This window comes from Prionailurus viverrinus, unplaced genomic scaffold (assembly GCF_022837055.1).
Source record: "Prionailurus viverrinus isolate Anna unplaced genomic scaffold, UM_Priviv_1.0 scaffold_33, whole genome shotgun sequence".
NCBI classification, from domain to species: domain Eukaryota; kingdom Metazoa; phylum Chordata; class Mammalia; order Carnivora; family Felidae; genus Prionailurus; species Prionailurus viverrinus.
The window spans coordinates 68,122-86,325 of NW_025927604.1; the positions used below are offsets into that span (position 1 = coordinate 68,122).

General features: G+C 56.3%; 1 protein-coding gene across 9 annotated transcripts in view; it reads right to left on the bottom strand.

Moving 5' to 3' along the window:
• DCDC2C (doublecortin domain containing 2C) overlaps nt 1-18,204 on the bottom strand; it is a 112,495-nt gene that overhangs the window by 66,564 nt on the left and 27,727 nt on the right. For 8 of the 9 annotated variants that reach the window (XR_007149333.1, XM_047845228.1, XM_047845224.1 and 5 more), the window contains 4 exons: nt 17,765-17,902; nt 14,694-14,736; nt 9,000-9,126; nt 5,859-5,959 (listed from right to left, as the gene is read on the bottom strand). Coding sequence is in view for 8 of the 9 variants with exons in the window: in XM_047845228.1 (XP_047701184.1) it covers nt 5,859-5,959; nt 9,000-9,126; nt 14,694-14,736; nt 17,765-17,902 (409 nt within the window). In the remaining variant the exon portion in view is untranslated. The remainder of the gene's footprint in view (nt 1-5,858; nt 5,960-8,999; nt 9,127-14,693; nt 14,737-17,764; nt 17,903-18,204) is intronic. The other variant, XM_047845229.1, reaches the window with a different exon arrangement.

An 18,204-nucleotide genomic window follows, 5' to 3' on the forward strand; every position in this document is an offset into this window, starting at 1 on the left:
GTCACACAATCAAGTACAAAACCACAAAAGTGATACGCTCTGTAAGAGAGACACATGGAGTTAAATAGGACACGACGCGGGTTAACATACATGGGAGACCGCCGAATGCTCCCTCGGTACAACCTGAACTATGAGAGAAGAGACACGTTCATATACAAAGGGCAAAGGAAGACTATCCCAGGCAAAGGGAACCGTGCTGTGATCACAGTAGTGCAGCCAGGGGACGGCAGTAGTTGAGGCCAGCCAGACGGTGGTGTAGATGGACAGAGTGGGTCGCTTCCGGACATGCTATTAGGAGGTAAAGCTTGCGGCCGTTGAGATGGTCTGGATATGGAAGAGTGGGAAAAGGTGGGTCTTGGAAATATCTCAGAGTTTCTTTCTGTCCACTGGATGAACAGGTGTCATACGTCCATGGTGTCCGTGGTTTGGGGACATGCAAAAGAACACGCATGGTCAGCATCTCAGAACATCTAATACATGATGTCAACTCATAGTGTGTGTGTGTCTGGATGTGTGTGTGTGTACAGACACATGTTTGTATGTGTGGATGTATATTTGTGTGTGTATGTATGTCTGGATGTGTGTATGTGGAGATGTGTGTGCATGTGTGTATGTGGAGGTGTGGAAGTATATTGGTGTGTGTGTGTCTGGACGTGTGTGTAAATGCGGAGGTATGTGTGTACATGTACGTGTATGTGTGTGCATGTGTGTATGTGTGTGCGTGCGTGTATCTGAGTGTCTGGGTGTGTGTGCATATGTAGATGCGTGTGTGCACACATGTGTGTGCGTGCATGTGTCTGGGTGTGCAAGTGAGTAGGTGCATGTGTCTCTGGATGTGCGTGTAAATGCGGAGGTATGTGTGTACATGTACGTGTATGTGTGTGCATGTGTGTAGGTGTGTGTGTGCACATATCTGAGTGTCTGAGTGTGTGTCATATGCAGGTGTGTGTGCGCACATGTGTGTGCGTGTGTCTGGGTGTGCAAGTGAGTAGATGTGTGTGTCTCTGGATGTGTGTGCGTCTGTAGATGTGAGTGTGCGTCTGCAGCCCAGGAGAGAGCTGGCGTCCCGGTGGCGGAGAGCTCTGTCTGGGGAAAAGTCTGGAGGGAGAAGAAGAGGCTGCCCCGACCTGACCCATGCTGACCTCTGACCTTAAGCGCCAGGCTGAGAACGCGGAGTCTGCAAAGAAGACTAAGAGGCGCCTCGCAGGCTCATCAGAGGAGCGTGCAACTCTCGACCTCGGGGTCATGAGCTCGAGCCCCACACCGGGCAAAGAGATTGCTTAAAAATAAAGTCTTACAAAAAAGAGGGAGGCCACGGGAGGGAGCGTTCTGCTCAGACCCGGCTGGCTTCCGGCCCGCGTACCGTCCAGCCAGGAGGACCCACGAGAGCAGAGGGGGATTCGATAACTGACGGCACGAGAGTCTCTCGAGGGGCCCTGAGGAGACAGGAGCGAGCCCAGGAGAAAGCGGGAGGACAGCCACGTCCACCAAGAAGACCACAGATTCGCGTGGACCCCGGGGCCACCTGCCCCCAGCCACCCCTCATCTCGTCCCCTTCTGCTAAAAGGAGAGCCCAGTCCCGGGCAGCAACCCTACCATCCAGAAGGGCCTGGGCCCTCCCCAGACTCCAGAACCAGATTAGTCCCCTCCACCCAAGCCCCCTCGCCTGCCCCCAGCTGCTGACGGGGACTTGCCAGACAGACACAGGCAGCGCGTTTCCAAGGGGAAGGGCACAGGTGAAGGAAACGGGCCTCTCGATCCTTCTGCTCCACGTGTCTCAGCGTGGCTCCCAGGCTGGAGGCGAACGTCCGGAGTCTGTGAGGAAACGAAGCCGAGGCCAACACTCAACGTGCAGAGGGAGGCTGGGCGCAACGGTGCCCAGAACCAGCCCGCCAGTGACACCACTGGGCCTCTGAGCCGCCAGCTTCGGGCCGGCCCGTCACACGGGAGGCCTCCAGGCTAAGTCACGTGGGCCCGTAAGTGCTCCTCGGGTTTAAGCCACTTCTCTGCAGGTTCACTGCTGTTTACAGCTAGAAGCATCCAACAGAGCACTAACAACGCTTTTTAACTCATTCATTAACGTGCGCACCCGAACGCCCTTCGCGAGCATAGTCCAAGTTCCTCCCCGCACCTAGAGGTGCCAACGCCTTTAAAGCTCCACTGTTTTGGGGCGCCTGGGTGGCTCAGTCGGTTAAGCGTCCGACTCCAGCCAGGTCACGATCTCACGGTTCGTGAGTTCGGGCCCCGCGTTCGGGCTCTGTGCTGACGGCTCAGAGCCTGGAGCCTGTTTCAGATTCTGTGTCTCCCTCTCTCTCTGACCCTCTCCCATTCATGCTCTGTCTCTCTCTGTCTCAAAAATAAATAAGCGTTAAAAAAAAAATTTTTTTTTAAAAAGCTCCACTGTTTTTTCTAACTAAACAATCCACAGATTCCACAGACAGACTGGCCTCCTCCTCGTGACTCCAAATTGTTTTGGTTTCACCTTCATTAGTGTCTCATTCTCAGCGCTTTCTGGGGCGTGGAATGAATTAAAGTTCAGCGGCCTTGCTCTGCTTGCATGGACTCTGAGCAAGGACACGCTCCTCTTGTACTGAGCCTGGGGCCTCTGAAGGAACCGCATTTCAGCAGCCGTGGGACCCGGCCCCAGGTCTCTGTGATCTCAGGAGGCCCGCCCTTCCGAGCACCGACCGGGCGTGCCTAGCACCTGCCGGGGTCTCTGCACTAGAGGAGAGTTGGTCAGAAACGCTGACTTATCCCCCCTTCGACCCCGCAAACAATCATAGCTCAGAGGCTTGGGCTAAACAGAGCCTGCAACTCTAGGCACTTTTCCGTCTTTTTTAAGTGTTTATAAAAGAAACGTAACCTTAATCTGGCAGAAGACATCGCTTTCGTGAAACACGTGTACCTTTCATCAGAACGGCAACATCGTTAAATCATCAGTGTCTTAGTATCTGGATGCCATTTGTGCGCAGATTGTAAGAGCCAAAAACTGCAGCGAGGACCCCGCCCAGGGGACCTGCCAAACCACTTCCTGCTTCCCCGCTCCACAAGACCACCTTCCTCCCTCCCCAGGGCAGGAAAAAGTCCTCGGTACCGCACGCTGGCAGGGCCTGTGCCGGGGTCTCCTGGGGACCCTAGAAGGAAAGCCATTCCTGGGGAAGGAGATTGAAGTTAACTAAAAGCTTACACAGGATCTTAAGTTTAGGGTCTCTCTGAAGCACCGGATGTGGGTCCCCCGGGGTGGGATGGGAAGGGCGGTGCTTCCCAAACCTACTGACCACAGGGACCTTGTTTTCAAAGACGCAGAGCTCAGCTGGGGACCCGGTCTGCCTAGTGAAGCCGCTTCACTCCAACCTGCGGTGCCCCTCACCCACTGTGCCATCGCTTGGGATTTTCTCATATCTCTTCAATGGGACTTATAAGCACCTGCTGGGTGTGAGGAAATGGGCGGTGAGAAGGCCCCCCCTCAAGCAGCCCCTCCAGGCCCTCCCCTCTGACCCCACCGGTCCACACACCACACACGCACTACTGACGTGGCCCCCACTCCCCCGTCTTTATGCCCATCGATGCCGCCAGAGCTGGGAGTCCCCTGTCCCCTTGTCCCTCAAAGGCACAGAAGTTGCTTTAACATCATCTCCGGACAGCTAGGGAGCCCCGGTCCATGGAGGCATTGGCCCTCCCTGGTGTGGAGAGGCAAGTTAGACAGAAAGCAACACATATGGGGCACCTGGCTGGCTCAGTCGGCCGAGCATCTGACTCTTGATATCAGCTCAGGTCAGGATCTCACAACCCTGGGACTGAGACCCACCTCGGGCTCCATGCTAGGCGTGGAGCCTGCCTGAGATTCTCTCTCTGCCCCTCCCCTGGTTGCACGCATGTGCTCGCTCTCTCTCTCTCTCTCTCTCTCTCTCATAAACATTTAAAAGAGAGAGGGGCGCCTGGGTGGCGCAGTCGGTTAAGCGTCCAACTTCAGCCAGGTCACGATCTCGCGGCCCGTGAGTTCGAGCCCCGCGTCGGGCTCTGGGCTGATGGCTGGGAGCCTGGAGCCTGTTTCCGATTCTGTGTCTCCCTCTCTCTCTGCCCCTCCCCCGTTCATGCTCTGTCTCTCTCTGTCCCAAAAATAAATAAAAACGTTGAAAAAAAAATTTTTTTAAAGAGAGAGAAAGAGAAAGAGGGCAGTACAACAGCCATCCTCTCTGACCGCCCTGGGCTCCCCCGCCGTGGCGCCAGCCTCCTCTCTCCGAGCGCCTCCCTCACCCCCGCCACTCCCCTCCACGGACAAGCACCTGCGGTCTGCCCGTCTCTCCTCCCCCTACACACACCCCTCTGGGGAACCCAAGTCACCACACGGCCACGGATACAGCGGAAATCAAATACGGTACCAGCCACGGGAACTCAGCAGTACGTGTATCGATCACGGTGATGCACATAGTACTTGTGACACCAGGGGTTCGCTTGTGTTTAAAACTTGCATCAGACGCTGAGTCCACAGCCCAGAACAGTAACTTACCAAGGAAAATAATCAACGTTGGAAGGTGGGGGGGGGGGGGGGTTGCTAATTCTGCTATGAAAGGGACTGCCTAAAATGTCTTAATTTATTTACTACAGAAATTCCTTAAAGGTGCAGTAGAAATACTTAACCCGCTAGTCGGGATTTTATGAGAAAACGAAATCTTTTGGTCCCTGTCTGTCACGTCAAAGAAAGGAATAAAGAACATTACTCGCGATTTAGAAACTATAACGGGACACGTGGGGAACGTGCTCAAAATGCCACAGGAAGTGCTAGAGACTTGACGCGGCCTGTAAAGTTTGTGAACGTGTCCCCGGAAAGAAAAATATCAGAGGTTAATAATAAAGGGAGAAAATTAAGAGTGACTGATTTTCAAAAGAGGAGCCAGGAGGTCACTGTCGCCCCGGCCGGGTCCTCTGTGACCGTAAGCACAGGGCTGGGGCCGCGTCCGTTCCAGAAGGACGAAGATGATACTCGGATGCAGACATGGACCTTCTGCAGAAGATACGCTGTTTTCTCAAAGACTGAGGATGAGAAATGTGCTCACGGTGCTCTCAGGCAGACACTGCGGGCAAAGCTGTGCGTTTTAGAGCCCACCCAGCCCGCCCGCCCCGGGCAGGAGCAGGGCTTGGGGCCAGAGACCCGTGCAGACGTGACGTGCACTCCCAGGGGGCGTGGGGCCGAGCTGGGCGGGAAGCAGGGGGGGACCGGGCCGCCGTGCGTTTGCTCCTGTGCAGGCTGAGGCTCACTCCTCACACCTTCCCCACTTCCCTCCACCTCCCCTGGGCCTTCCTCACACTCCGTGTCACGCCTCCGTGAGCCCCAAGGAAGGAAGCAGAGAGAGGGGCCCAGCGCGCATCAGGCCCTGTACCAGGCACTCACACGTCCCCCCCACCCCGCCGCCACGTGGATAAGGAGTCGGGGGTCTGAGGTCAGAAAGCTAGAAAGTCAATGACCTGTGATTCCCAATCACATGACCCCGTACACCTCTTGTTCCATCACCCTGTCATCCCCCAGTGGTTATCAAGGGCCCCCTCCCCATCAGAAACTGTGCCCGTGAGCACAGCAGGCCGTCCCCTGCCTCATCCAGTAACAGCAAAGCTAACTCTGCGGTCACAAACTGTGACAAGCGCTCGGAAGGGTCCCAACAGCAGAAGAACCCTCCAGGGAGAGGGGCGGGCAGGAAAACACGTGATGTAGGATACACAGCAGCTGACTGGAGAGGGCACAGAACATTCCAGAGGCCGGGCAAGCCGGGGGGAGGGGAGGAGGAGGAGACCGCAGTCGGCAGGGGCTGACGGAGCTGAATCGAAGGCGGGGGGCACGGTCTCGTAAAGCAGCTACCCACCTGGTCCACCGGCACCTCCACCTGCAAACTGCTGTCTTCTTTGACTTCTGGGGCCTCCTGGGTATCCGCGCTTGGAGTCTGGGCTCTAAACACGTCACCTTCTGGAGAAAAACAACACACGTGGGGTTCTTGGGCCAACGGCCACCGCACAGCTTCTGTCCCAAACCGACGTCACAGCTTGGCGTCCTCTGAGCCTGCCGTGCCATGGTCACGTGGGGCGGCCCGCCCGGGGGCCCCGGGTCCACACCCCTGTCTCCACGAAGCTCCTAGACCCTGAAGTCACGGTCATCGCTGTGTCCTACCCACCACGGGACTCAGTCCCGCGGATGAAACACGGTGATCGCTCGACCAGCGCGTGTCCAGTTAGCTCAGTGAGAAATAAACACAAAGCAACCCCCGGGTAGCAGAATCATATTCTGAGCACATGTACCTTTGTTACTTCAAAATTACGTCAAGAACTTATTTGGAAGTAATGAGCGAAAGGAGTCTGGGTTTGGACGAAATGAGTTCTAACAAACGAGGTGTTAAAATTTTGCCCTGCGAGGTAGTCAGCTAAGCCGACAGACAAGAATCAGCCCATCGGCATTACGATGGGGTGGATTACTGCTTACAAAGTCCCGAGGTTCTTGAAAACTTTATCCTCACCCCAGCAAAAAGTGACAGCAAAAAGAAAAGGAGGCAGCCGCTTCCTTCAACACCCAGAAGGTGTAACCGTGGCCGTGATGGGCTCAGTGACCCAACACGAGATGGGCCACAGTTCATTCCACTTCTTCCTGTCCTTCCCCCCTCCCCTTCCTGGCCCTAGCCCCAGGAGGACCATCCCCCAGTCCTGGGCTATGGGGGGCCCTGCTCCCAGAGAAGGGATGAGGAGAAGGAGAAGGCAGAGGGTGGCATCCACGGGGACCTCACGTGTTCCAGACCCTCTTCTGTCCGCTGGACAACTAACACTCATGCAAGCCCCCCACAAAACTACCGTGCCCATTGGTAGATCAGGAATTTGCCCAGGGCCCCAGGCTTGGGAGGGCCACGGCCAGAACCTGGGCCCCGGCACAGCACACGGCTTCCCGGAGGGAAGGTCTGATACACACCGGGCAGCCCAAGCCATGTGGGACAGGCTTTGCCAAGAAAGACATTTTACGTGTGCTGATTAAATTCTCTACTACTCTTGATATGTTATAGTATCCCAGAGTATAACCTCCAGTGCTCTGCGGTATAATCTACAGTACTCTAGTATAACCTACAGTACTGTAGGCTCAGTAGGCTCTGGTGTTAGGCCCAACCTGGCCATGGTCAGGTTGTATCAGAACACGGCATGGGCCGTGCCCACCAGGCAGGAGCACTGGCTAGAGAGGGACGTCTGAGTGCCCCACGTGCAGACCCGAGCCTGGCACACAGCATGACGACGCCTTCATCTGGGATGGGAAGGTCCGAAGGGGGAGGGTGGGGAGCAGGAGAGAGGCGGCAGGAAGACCTTCCAGTCTGTAGCCTGGAAACAAGCAGAGGGTTTCCTGGAAGCCAAGACACAATCAGAACAGAGAATGGAGGAAACCGAAGGGAGCACCAGGGGAGGGAGGGGCTCTAAGAAAAATGACTTCCAAAGTCGTCAAATGCTGCCAAGAAGCAAAGGGGAGCCCTCCTTTCCGGGCTCCTATCCTCTGCGTAACCAGCCACCGTCAAAACACCTGTGACACATGCTGATGGAACACGGGGCTGGCTCCCAGCCAGGGCTCAGCCCCTCCCAGCCGGGACTCAGGCCCCTCCCAGCCAGTCAGGCCCCTCCCAACCAAGGCTCAGGCCCCTCCCAGCCAGTCAAGCCCCTCCCAGCCAGTCAGGCCCCTCCCAGCCAAGGTTCAGGCCCCTCCCAGCCAAGGTTCAGGCCCCTCCCAGCCAAGGCTCAAGCCCCTCCCAGCCAGTCAGGCCCCTCCCAACCAAGGCTCAGGCCCCTCCCAGCCAGTCAAGCCCCTCCCAGCCAGTCAGGCCCCTCCCAGCCAAGGTTCAGGCCCCTCCCAGCCAAGGTTCAGGCCCCTCCCAGCCAAGGCTCAAGCCCCTCCCAGCCAGTCAGGCCCCTCCCAACCAAGGCTCAGGCCCCTCCCAGCCAGTCAAGCCCCTCCCAGCCAGTCAGGCCCCTCCCAGCCAAGGTTCAGGCCCCTCCCAGCCAAGGTTCAGGCCCCTCCCAGCCAAGGCTCAGGCCCCCTCCCAGCCAGTCAGGCCCCTTCAAACCAGGAGTCAGGCCCCTCCCAGCCAGTCAGGCCCCTCCCAGCCAAGGTTCAGGCCCCTCCCAGCCAAGGTTCAGGCCCCTCCCAGCCAAGGCTCAGGCCCCCTCCCAGCCAGTCAGGCCCCTTCAAACCAGGAGTCAGGCCCCTCCCAGCCAGGAGTCAAGCCCCTCCCAGCCAGTCAGGCCCCTCCCAGCCAAGGTTCAGGCCCCTCCCAGCCAAGGTTCAGGCCCCTCCCAGCCAAGGCTCAGGCCCCCTCCCAGCCAGTCAGGCCCCTTCAAACCAGGAGTCAGGCCCCTCCCAGCCAGGAGTCAAGCCCCTCCCAGCCAGTCAGGCCCCTCCCAGCCAAGGTTCAGGCCCCTCCCAGCCAAGGCTCAGGCCCCCTCCCAGCCAGTCAGGCCCCTTCAAACCAGGAGTCAGGCCCCTCTCAGCCAGGTCTCCACAGAGTAGAAGCAGGAGTTGAGCAAGTATTTTTGGAATTATTTCATTTTAAAATCAGCTCCAAAGTTTCATCTTTTAAATGTCCCTCCAACTCAAAAGATAAGCCTAAACCATTCAGACGGCTTTTAGTTTCACGTCTCCCTCCAAAGGCTAACTTGTCTGTGGGTTGTTCACTGCCTGCCTGGTCCTCAGGGAGAGCACGTCCCGCCCTGATGTACACAGAGGCACAGAATTACCGTGCTGACCTGGCGGGGCTTCCTGGTCCGAGAGCCCCACTGCCTTCCGCACGGGGATTTTGTTTTTCTCCTCTCACCACCACGGCCCCTCGAGCTGAATGTCCCATTAATAAACCAGATAGTCACCCATCGAGTGTTAAAACCAGATAGTCACAAGTCACATCTCTGCGGTGAAACTGGCCCCCAAACAAAACACCGCCTTCAAAGGGTGGCATTTTTTAATGCCGACAGCCAAAGGAAATTCACGTTACCTGAACCGCTTTGGAATGAGGGTTCCACCAGCGTCTTCTTCTTCCCCGCTCTGGCGTAAAAAACAGAATCCCGTTCCTTACGGGGAATGCTGCCATACTTAGGCGTTTCTTTTCCTTTGGAACCCTCCTAAGGTGCAAACCAAGAATAAAAAGTGTGGTAGGAACAGCAGTCTTATCAGTCACCGTGAGAACCGTCAGAGCAAGCACACGGCTCCTTGACTGCCTCGCTCAGCAACCTGGAAGAGGCGTCCCTTCTGGAACCATCTGGACGGCTCTGCCTCGGACACTTCTCTTCGTCTCCCTCACCAGGAAAGGGAGGCGCTGTCCTACTAACCGAAGGTGCCCACGTACCTGACAAAATGAAGAAAAGCTCTAGAAGGGACAGGAGAGTCTGAGCGGGTCCGTGTGGTTTTAGACACGCCTAACAGCCTAATAAAAATCACTGTTTCAACAGCTACGAAACTATTCCCGCTGGAGCTTCTGGGCAAGGTGGAGCATCTCGGACACCTCCTTCTTGTGATCATTTGCCATATCGTCAGCCTCTCAGACAAAGACACCAGCTACTTAAGTGTGTTACTCCTGAAGTCAGACTCAAGGGACAGGACACAGAATCGTCCCGGCCTCCTCACGGGGACACAAAGCAGCACTCAGCACAGAGCGAAACGCATGGCGGAGGCCAAGCAGAGCCGCGGCCCGGCCACCGGCCCTGTCACCCCAGGCTCCGGCCACGAGATGAAAATGAGCTGGTCCACGGCGCCCTGGAAGGTCACCTGAGACACACGGAACTTCAGGCCAGCACCACGGCAGGTGAAGAGAGGGCACGATGTCAATAAGTCGATTTTACTGTTTACTCTCACACCTAAGTACCTGAAGGAAACTCGAGTTTTTAAGAGCACCTTATCTCCACAACGTCCAGTGAAACCTGGAGCCGCCCTGGTTTGGCTTCTCGCCAAGTCTTAGTCCAAACCCTGGCTCGTCCCCTGTCCGCGAGGACACCCTGCCGCACTCACCCGCACGCCCGGTCTCCTTCCTCCCCCTCGCCCGGCGCTGGACGCAATCCTCCTTGTCTCTGGGTGGCTTGTTTAGGGTGTTTTTCGTTCACCGGTCACCACCCGAAGGCTGGAGGGCACAGGACCGGGGACGTTTGCTTGTCTGACCACGAATTCCCGAGCCGGCACGTAGCGGGCACGCGGTAAACGCCCGGCGAGTGAGCGCGGTGTGAGCATGATCTGATCTCCTTCTGCCTTTCAAACGGGCGGCCGTTGCTGCAACCTCAGGGTGCTGTTCACGTGCCTCAGCTCGGAGCTGGGACCCTCAAGCCCAAGCCCACCCGCCCTCCTGGCGCTGCACACCCACCCCTCCCTGCCCCCTTGCCCTTCCAGCTCCCCTCCCCCCTCGCTTCAAATCCCAGCGCAAGCCGACCTCGAGGGCCCTGTGCCGCGTCCCCCGAAACGCTGCACGTGGTCGCCAGAGCTCGGCCGAGCCCTCTGCATCCCCGGTGCCCGGCAAACACAGTCCGTGCTCGGCGAAGGGATCCCGACAGCTGCTCTGCGTCTCCGCTGGTTTCATGAACCGAGTAGATGATGGGGAAAAGCAGGGGCACAGGAAGGGAGCAAAGACAGGGCAGGGCCCAACCGGGCTCACGTCACGCACACACACACACACACACACGCACACACACACACACGGGCCTGCACCGCCGCCCCAGCCTGCCTTCCCGTGCCCACGGGGGGGCCCCCCACGTGCCCCCAACCTGCCACGCTCCCCGAGAGCCACCACCCCCTCCGGTGCAGCCTGCAGCCTCGCCTACGGGTCCTGCTCCGACGTGGCCACGTTCCAGGCAGAGGACCCCCGGTCGGCGCCCCACCCGGCGACCTACATGGCCCCACGGCCATGCGCCTGCAGCTTCTGGTGCCCCACGGGCCAGAGCTCCCCCAGGACCCGGCGGGGCTGCTGTCAGCTTGACATGCGCCTCCGGCCGCGGTGGACACTCTGCGTGTCGCCTGTCAGAGCAACGCGCGTTTACATGGAGGGGTTGAGCAGGAAAACGGGGAACCCGCTGCTCCCGCCCCTGCGGGGAGACTTTCAGACGTCACCCTCTGCTCCCCACTCCTCCCTGCCCCGAGTCCGGGGTGGAAATCAGGGCGGGCACCTTACGGAGGCGACAGGTGCTGCTTTTTCAACTTCATGTTTCTTTTTCCAACTACAGACATTTCCAGAAAACACGCTGGAGGCATCCCGTGCTTGCTTCTCTGGTGCTCTGGGAACTGTCACTTTTCTGCGGAGCCCATCTCATTCGCTCTATGCTTTCCTGCTGCTGTCACGGCCTTGCTCAGGCACAGGGAAGAGCCTCCCAAGGTACCGTGGCTGAATTAGCTCGTCTGGTTGGGGAACAGGGACCACCTGATTGAGTCAGGTTCAGAGTCAAGCCACTCTGGGGGGCAAAGCCAGCTCTGAATGCTGAGGGAGTCCCGCTTCCAAGCGGGTGAGGTTTCGCATCGGTGAGCCAGCCCCAACTCCAAGCATTATTAAAGTGAAAGATTTGCTAACATTTGGACCTGACTGTCGCACCTTCCGGCCACTAGAGGCACGCACAGACGCAGCCGTGGATGCTGTGTGATACTGCTATGATCTTGATGTTATTAGCCTGCAAATGGCATTTCCAAAGCCCTTACTCCGCACTGCACTTTACAGTTTAGACGGTCACTAAAGTGCGTGTGTCCCGTTGTATGCGTCTCTATGGCTGTTACACACACACACACACACACACACACACACACGTCTTTAACTTGTCAATGTTTTTCTCTCTGTTTCTGTTCACAGACAACGTTTTTTGTGTTCTGCGCCCAAAAGAGAAGTAGGTAACATTAATGGTCTGGTTGTAGATTTGATATAAATACAATGCTTATTAATTAGTCACTGATATCTTACGGAGGCTTGTACATTCAAATACTCATTTTAATATAGGAATGCAACTTTAAACATTTATTAACTTAGCCTCGCTTCTTTGGAAAGTAATGGATACAAAATCACAGTAAATGTAGCTGCTGTAAAACTGAATCTGCTAGAACAAAATTAGAATATGTCTGTTCAGTGGTGCCTGAGTGACTCAGTCGGTTACATGTCCGACTCGGTTTTGGCTCAGGTCACGACCTCACAGTTTGTGGGTTCAAGACCCTCGTTGGGGCCTGTGCTGACAGTGCAGACAGAGTCTGCTTGGGATTCTCTCTCTCCCTCCCTCCCTCTCTCTACCTCTCTCTCTTTCTCTCAAAGTAAATAAATAAACATTAAAAAAAAACAAAGAGTAGATTCATTCGTTATTTTCAAGGACTGAAACTGTCACAGCTCAACTTAACTGAGCCCTGGGCCACCCTGACCTCTCCCGCTCTCTCATCCACGACCACCCAGACATGCCAGTGCCCCTGCCCGGTATTTTTCTTTTCGTTTCATGGGACCGAATGCCATGAGGCACGTGGTTATCTTACGTGTTGCTAAGAGACGAAGCAAGCTACCAGCTAAACTCTGTCACACTGCTCCCCTGTAACCCGGGGGTTCTGTTTTCTGCTTCCTGGAAAAGCCCTTGGAGAACTTTCAGACAGAGGTGTTTATCACATCCCGTACCTGTGCATAAAGAAGAGGGCAGTGTAACAGACATAAATTGCTCGAACCCTCTTGAGATTTTACGTCCAGAGTCGGGCTCTCCTGAGCCATTTCTTTCTTTCTTTTTTTTTTTTAACGTTTATTTATTTTTGAGAGAGAGACAGAGAAAGAGCGTGAGCGGGGGAGGGGCAGAGAGAGGGAGACACAGAATCCGAAGCGGGCTCCAGGGTCCGAGCCGTCAGCACAGAGCCCGACGCGGGGCTCGAGCTCACGAACCGCGAGATCATGACCTGAGCTGAAGGCGGACGCTTCACCGACTGAGCCACCCAGGCGCCCCATAAATAGAACAAATATTTAATAAAAGGAGGAGAAAATTCTATCCCTACCTTAAGGACCCGACAACATAATGAGATGAGGGCGTAACTAAAACGAGTGAGGGCTACCGCTCCCCCCAAACTACTGCTTCAGCCTCTGTGTGCTCAGAAGCTTCCAAAACCACGAAAGTATGGAATTCTGAGGTTGTAGCATTCACGCCAAGTATCAGCCTCAAACCCAGTGCCCACACCACCCGCCAGCTGGTTAAGGCAACCTGAGGAAAACTCCGTGAGGCTGGAACGGTGTGCACACCCACGCGGGTTCTTTGTCCCCCGAAACAGCTGCCCCCTTCTCTGACCCCTCGAGGACCTGCACTGGGTTTGCCGATCTCCACGTGTCGCCTACTCCCTGTCCCGCGAGCCATCACCCTGTGCATGTGACTCATTTACACGCCCCTTCTACGATGAGACAAGGCCATGTGTCATGTATCCTAACCAGATGAAACGCACCCTTAGGGCAGAATCACATCTATCGTTCTTGTGCTCTCAATGAATGATTCTCGTTCTTTCATTCATTCAACAAACAATGCTAAACTCAGCCCGTAGAGAAAGAAAATCGAAAATAAATGAGACGATCGTTCAGCTCGGGAAGCTACCAAAACAAGAACAGTCGATTCAGGAAATCCTTGATGCCAAAAGCCAGGCAAGAACAACACGAGAAAGAAGTATCCCAGGCTCATCTCCTCTATGAGCAGACAGGCAAAAAACCCTAACAAAATTTACCAAACCCCTTTCGAAAAGCGTTTGTGAGCAGTGAGGCTTTTCAGTGAAGGCAGGTGGGAAAGGAGTGATCTCGGCGAGAAGAGTCAGGTCAGTCGCGTTATCGTCGCCAGCAACACCGAGCTCCTTCGGCGCAAGCGTGGACGGGCAAGGTTCTGGGCCCGTCCACGGCTGGACTCTCGCCAGGCAGATGCCACGGGGGCTCGTGGGTCGGGAAGCCCAAGCATTTCCAAGAGCATGGGTAAGACAGTGGTTATGAAATCCAAGCTGCACCAGGAGAAAAGCCACTCCAAGGGCCGGCCACCAGGTACCGGAAAATAGAGGTCGATACGTGGGGAGACGGGTCTCAAGGCTGGGAAGTCTCAGTACGGAGGGTCCCTGAGCACAGGGGCTGGGCAGCCAGGAACAGGCAAACAGTAGACGCTCGACAGCTTTACTGAGCAAATCTTAAGGTCAGTAGAGCCACTGAAATGCAATTTTTATAAGACGGTGGGGATATGTGGTCATCGTATACACAGGTGACAAAGACCCATATGGCCCCCAAGACCTGGCTTCTACCTGCCCATCCAGGCTCTTATCCTGACACCTGCTGGCCATGCTTCTTGTGCTTTATGTGCAACACACACATGCACACACACACACACACACACACACACAGTGAGCTGTGCCCCAGCCCTGAGACGCCCCCTCCCAGCTGTCCTCAGGCTCAGGTCAGCCACACCGGGCTTGACGCCCTCCCTCCTGTCTGTCCCCACACCACACATCTTCCTCCGCACATTCACTGTGTGTATGTCACAGACATCTCCGTGTACCTCCTGGTTCTACACTCACAGCTGCAACGCCTCATTCCCCACACGCACAGGGGGCAAGCCCAGCACCCAACACTGTGCCCAGAAGTCTGCGTCCCCACCGCGGGGCCTCTCCAGGGAGGCGTCCTTATCAAGGTCAAGGACACCATGGCCATCCACAGCTTCCACTTCACTGTGTGAAAAGTACTTACTTTTTTCTTTTCTCTTGAGTATTTCTCGATGTCCGCGTACTTTCTGAAAGACAAACGATGGTCAGCTAGAAATTGGTAAAGATCAGCCAAAAGTCTCTTTCCGAGAACGTAGACTACAGCCGTGGCCTTCCGGAAGATGAGGCCACGGGGAAGGCGTGTCCGGTGTCCTGACGGCCCGGGCTCACGTCCACAGCTGTTCCCCGGTCTCAGGAGCAGAAACAGCCCCAACGAGGTTTGCTCAGTTTCCTTCCCAGATACCTTGGAAAATCTCCACTCACCAGTGTGGTAAACCAGCCCACGGGCAGCATACTTATGGGCACCTCTGTCCAAAAGCTTTCATACAGTCGCGGGGGGAAACCTAACATTTTCGAGGTTTTTAAATTTAAGTCTTTTTATTTTTTGAGAGAGAGCGTGCATACAAGTGGGGGAGGGGCACCGAGAGAGGGAGAGAGGCTCCCAAGCAGGCTCCCCGACGCGGGGCTCGAACCCACGGACTGTGAGATCATGACCCGAGCCAAAACCAACAGCTTGTCGCTTAACACACTGAGCCGCCTGGGCACCCATATGTTTGAGGTTTCTGACAAACGGCAGTCACTCCCACAAACACGATTTCTCGCAGTGACCTGTGGCACATGTATCACGTCCTCCCTGGGCTGGAGAGGACGCACGGCTCGGAGACGTGAGGGTTTGGTCAAAGCCGCGCTGCTGATCAGGAGAAGAACAGAGACCCCAAGCCCGTCCAGAACCCAGCCCAGCCTCCTTCCACCGCGTGACAGACCCCTTGTCTAACCGCCACCGTGGCGCAGAGGCACACGCCCCGCTCCGGATCCCCGTGCAGGGGCGCTGACCTCCACCGCCGATACGCGCGGGAAGGACACTTCTGGCACCGGCTCCCCGGCCGACGGGCACCTCCCTGGCCCACGGCGTGTACAGGAATGGACTTCAGTCTCCTAGCAGCTCTGCGGACGCTCTTCCTCCCGAGCCCCAACCTCTTCGGCGAGGAGAAAGACATTTAAGCGACCGACCGACGCAGTTCAGGGTTCAGCACATGAACGACAAAACCCGTTGAGAGACGGGGGCTCGGGTGGGGAGCAGGGGACACAGAGAGAACCACTCGACTCATTTCAACAGCCCCTAAGGTGTTTTGACCCACCACGCAGTTAGGACGGTCACCGAAAAATTAGCACGTCAATAAACTCGGGACATGGCCGAGCTGCCAGGCACGCGGGCAGGACCCTAACCTGCCCACCTGCCGCGGGGTCATCGTCTGTGGACAGGACGAAAGAGGCCACTCTCTGCCTCCAAGTTGAAACCCTAATGGCACAGGAGCGCACACGGGCACAAGGTCGCCACAGACACCGTCCCTGGCGTTGTCTCGGGGGCCCAGGCTCCGGGCGGGGAACTTACGGGGCGGGTGGGGGTGAACCCATCTGCCTGTCCCAGCACGAGACGAGCTCTGACAGCTCCTTCTCCTTCCTTGAGACAATGGCCGTAGGAACCGTGCCGAGGAAGCAGCCCCAGGGAAGGGCCCTGGCAGGTCCTCAAACAGTTGTGCTGCGGCTGCGTGTGGCTCAAACACACCCCGGGACGAGGCTGCAAAATCCCACCGCCAGCTGGAAACCGCTCCTCCCAGCCAGACCCGGGAATCGGGAACTTTCCGGGTGCAGAAACGGGCGCGGGCGCCCGAGTTAAACACTGCCTCTGACGGACTCCCGGGCGGAGGGCTCCATGTGCCCTGGAGGGGGGCACCTGAACCCCGGGCACCAGAGCCCTGCCTTCCAGGACAGGCGACAAAGGCCGTGGCTGGCCTGTCCCCCTGCAGCTCAAGGGCAGATCGGTGAGGCGGCCTGTCTGTCATCCCACGCCCCGCCCTCTCTTCTTCCAGGGCCCAAAGGCAACGAATTCAGCCTTAGCCTGAATGCCGGGGCTTTAATTTGGAACAAAAAATTGAGGATCTGGATCAGTACATACCTCTGAACTCCAGTCTTAGAGGTCACGTCCTTCCTGACCCACCACTGAGCCTGGACCCCCCTGCCCCGTACGAACACACACGAGCTCACCAGGAGCTGTCGCCGCTGAGAGCCCCAGACTAACAACCAGGTTCCCGTCCCTGCCAACACAACGTCAGAAAAGTCAGGAAGTGTTCTGGACTGTTGGCGGTCCCGTGGCATTTGGAGCAGGGAATACTGAGGCTCCAGCACACATACAACTGAGAAGCAAGGTGGGTGGAGCACTGAAGTCTCTCTAAGGAAGCGTCAAAGGTAACGGCGCCCTGAGGACGTAAGTCACACACCTTATCAGGTGACTTCAAGGTCCACGAACCATGCAGGCAGACAGGGACTCCACGCCCGTCCCCGTGAGCATCAGTGCTGGCCTCTGGACAAGCAGGTCCAGGGTGAAGCCGCTGGGCGTCCCTCAGGCACGAGCCTACAGGACAACGTTGTCCACTAATTCCTGGAGCTTGGCTGGCCCGTTCCAGACGGCGACGGCGGAGAGAGCAAAATGCACGGAGAAGGGACAGCCAGCCCTCTCCTCTCCAGTGACGGGACGGGAGCTCCCACCAACACCTTCATCTTCCCTGCAGACGTTCCCGCACGTCCAGAAGCACACGCCCTGGTGCACCTGTTAGCCCGGGGCGGGATCCACCATAAAAGTCACCACTGTGATTTCACAGACCAGTGAAAGATGTCAGACTCTCGATTTCAGACCAGGAGAAACTGACCAAACGAACAGGGCGCCGGAGGGAGCTCTGGGCTCTCACGCCTGTGCCTCGGGGCCAGGGCTACGACTGGTTTGCGCACTGAGACTCCTCTCTCTAAGACCCCCAGTGTCCCCAGAGAAAAGACAGCACATTCAACGCGAGGGCTTACTGTCCCTGTGAATATATCAAACCACAGGAGTCCCCCCACGCCTAATTTTGAAAATCCAAAACCGTGCCACTTATAAAACGAGAATATCAAGTTTCACCACAGGAAAACAGCCAATAGCTGAACAGGCCTTACACGGGGACAATCCTGGGGGAAAAGGCAGATTTTACCCACTCAGGCGGTAAAGGGGTGAAATGTGCTCACCGTTGGACCTCGCTGGGCACCTTAGAGGATTTCCAGTAAGGGAAATCTTTGAAGGTCTCCGGTCCTGCCGCCACGTAAAAGTGGTTATCTTGCAGATCCTTTGAGTTGTCCAGAAGATGTCCATTCATGGTAAATAATCTGTGAATAAAGAAAGAAGAAATGGGCCAGAGACTTTCGAGCACCGATCTCGGGACCGGGGGCGTCTGCAGACAGTACGACCGGGACGTGGGCTACCGGTGGGCGAGCTGGTGAACTCTAAGCAAGTGAAGTCCAGACAAGCTAATTAAAGCCTGTGGGAGCTGCCCTTCCAGGGTCAGGCTTGCCTTCCATTTTTAGCCTGTTTAATTAAAGTATATTTTTAATTACGTACAAGTGCTCAGGGGCCCTTGAGAGCATTTTAAGCTCTTGGTTGGTGTTCAATTAATTTTAACTAATAACAG